Source organism: Mesitornis unicolor, unplaced genomic scaffold, assembly GCF_000695765.1.
Source record: "Mesitornis unicolor isolate BGI_N332 unplaced genomic scaffold, ASM69576v1 scaffold3551, whole genome shotgun sequence".
Classification (NCBI taxonomy): domain Eukaryota; kingdom Metazoa; phylum Chordata; class Aves; order Mesitornithiformes; family Mesitornithidae; genus Mesitornis; species Mesitornis unicolor.
In genome coordinates this window covers 15213-18245 of record NW_010164298.1, presented here as the reverse complement: position 1 = coordinate 18245, position 3033 = coordinate 15213, and the positions used below count along the sequence as shown (strand labels likewise).

General features: G+C 41.4%; 1 protein-coding gene across 2 annotated transcripts in view; it reads right to left on the bottom strand.

Annotated features, from left to right (window-relative positions):
• PRR5L (proline rich 5 like) overlaps nucleotides 1-3033 on the bottom strand; it is a 33102-nt gene that overhangs the window by 26752 nt on the left and 3317 nt on the right. For both annotated transcript variants that reach the window (XM_010194249.1, XM_010194250.1), the window contains exon 3: nucleotides 456-504. In XM_010194249.1, the coding sequence (XP_010192551.1) occupies nucleotides 456-504 (49 nt within the window). The remainder of the gene's footprint in view (nucleotides 1-455; nucleotides 505-3033) is intronic.

The window sequence follows — 3033 nt, the reverse complement described above, 5'->3', positions numbered from 1 at the left end:
TTCCCTGCTGATAGGGACTTCCTTCTCTGTCCCCCGCCCTCCCGCAATAGAGACAACCATTATCTTTCCTCTTCCCCTTTGCTGGCCCCTGTTGCAGAAAACTTTATCCTGAATTCTCTATAATAGAGAAATAGAGTGAAAAAAATCTATGAAAAGGTATCTGATTTTCTTTAAAAAGCTGAAGCGAATTCCTTCTTCACTTTGCAGAATCCTAGCAGCTCTTCCTAAGCACAAAGGAAGATTATCCTTAATTTTGCACATACATCCATAAACATGATTACTCCCAAGGCTCTATGGCCCACATTGAAAAAGTCCAGTACCACCATAATCTTCTTTAGCAAAACAAAAATGAAACTTGTAGGCTATGTGTATGTAAAAAGGGTCCTAATGATTTTTACAGGTTAAAAAGCTGAAGAGAGCAAACCTCAAAAGCAAGCAAGCAAATTGTGTAATACCTGAAAGTAATCTGTGACGAAGGATCCAAGTTCACTCTTCTGCAGCCGTCTGTAGACAGAAGGAATGCAGCCATGAAGTAACAGCCATTGCTGGTCATTTCTTAGAGGTACATCCGCACTTTACTACCAGTCATGCCAAAGATACACGAGTATATGTGAATGTGTCATTTTGGCCACAGTTAGATTTCTTTTACATTTAGGCATACATTCTACAAATGCCCACAAAGGCTATTCTCAAACTATGAAGGAGTGAAACGGTTTCCCTGAAGTCTTCTATCTATAAGCCATACACCTAGAACAAGCAACAAAAATATTTACCCCCCTGAATACACAGAAACTTGGAGAGACAATTTAAAGTTATTTAGTTTAAAATTCATTATTTGTTCTGCTTTTTGTTTAAACAATTACACCTTTCATTTCACTGAAAATAGCCTATCTCCCTAATGCTGTACTTCCTTTTTTCATAGAAGTAGAATGTGGGAGGATAAGAAGAGGAGCAATGAAGTAAACACGTAAGCAGAAACTGCAGCCTCCCCGTGACTACTGCATTTAAAAAAATACATAAAAAAAGGGCAAGCATATTTTTCAAGAAATTCCAGAAATTTATCAAGAGGTGTTTTAAATACATGCAGGCAGAAGCCACTCTAGACAAGTATTTCTGACAAAAACTGTTGGATTTTAAATCAGTCTGTGATAAAAGTTTTAAATTCTAATACATATTTATATTTCAAAACTCTGATATAAAAATTAGGATTTTTTACATCAGGAGAAGCATTAAAAAAATCAATCCACAAAATTCAGAGCATTTCCACTTTAAGCTTTCAGTTACCATGAGCACAGATTCTGTAGCAGTAAATTCTGCCTAAAATTTAAAAAGCAGCCAACACTTTTCACTTCAAAACATTGCATTTTTTGCTGTTCTAAGAGTTTTGCTGTTCACCAGTGTGAAGTATAATCAATGGTGCTTGAAATTGGCATTTGAATCAGGGACCATCCAGTTCTTACTAACAAAATACACCACTTTTTCCTCATCTTTGCTGTAAGTCAGTTTTGACACCAACCTTCATCCCTAACCATTTTGTAACACTTCTATATTTATTCACATGTCAACATGTCTTTAATCTTTCTCTCTTACATTTCACCCTGCCCATCTCAAAGCACATCTCTATTTCTATGAGATGGATAAACCAGGTACGTGTTTGAGGGGCTATTTGCCAGAAGTGGCTATTTGCCACTGGCTTTGGCAGAACCCAGGAGGCTCTCCACCAGATCACTGACAAGCCCACAGGACTTCACCTCATGCAGGCACACTGGCAACTGGAGGCTTACTCCCTAGAGAGAACCCAAGGGAGGGGTCTCTTCCTAATCACAGCCAGGTCACCTGCTTCCTGAAATCCCATCTCCCAGTGCCATTTCTTACGTTTCCTCTTGCTCTGACAACTCATTTTCAGAGCAGGGGAAAAAAAAATATCCAGTGTGATGATATCAAATCACAGCAAGAAAAAACTTGGTGGCAGCAATTCAGAGCAAAATGTTATCACCTGCTTGTCTCCTGGTCCTGTCGTTACTGTCCAACTTTGAAACTCTCCTGCATTTCCCACTGTCAAGCAACTAAGTGTTGTGCAGAATCTGAGACTCTTTTAAAAGCACTGCATTTGTTAACTTCCACCACGGAGCTAAATGGAGAACTACAAACAAGGAAAATGCACCAGCTTGACCTAATGGTGCACAAGAGTTGGCCATCTGACAGGTCTGCCTTTTTGCCCTGTGTTAAGCTAGAGATTCACCTTGTGCACACAGATCTGAAGTGCTGGGAGCTACATCAAAAGTCAAAGGTGCGAGGCTGCAGGTGTGCATACAAACATGCAGAGGCATGTCCTATGCTCCTTAGACAGACATTAATAAGATACTTGAATACTAAATTGGCCTATTTAGAGAACGACATTTGGAGATGTAACCAATGCTTGGGGCACCTGCAGGAACAACAATCATGTATCTCAAGTTAAGTGCTTCCAAGCTCTGCCTGGGAGTGCCTGTCCGTGGCAGAGGGCACCTCCCCTCCCACTATCAACATTGCTTACAAACAATTTCCTGTTCTTCGCCCAGCTCTTGACCGTTCAGATCCACTTCAGTATCCACCATGAAGAGAGCAAGATCCAGCCACTGGGGCCAAGACAACACAGCTGTTCTGCCCAGCCTACTGCCTCCCACAAGCGGTGGGAAGGAGCACCAGCTTGCACTGGGGAGGGTGCAGCCGCTGCAGCAGGCAACAGCCTGGCAAGAAAGTTGCAAAACCCAAAGCCGGTCCAAAGTCTGTCAACAGGCTGTGGGTTAGGGTATTTACAAAGTCTTACATTTTTCTTTCTTTTCACATACAGAAATACTCGTTCCATGGAGAATTAAGACTGCTCCAAGTACTTAAACCTAACTTGAGGACTTCTCACCTAAGGACACTAAAATAGCATTAAAGCATAAGACACTACCCTCGCTCAGCTCTCAAAAGGCATGGTATTAAACTCTCACCTTTGGGACCAGCCCAAGTAGGACAGAGTCCTGTGCCCTGCAAGCTGCATTTCTT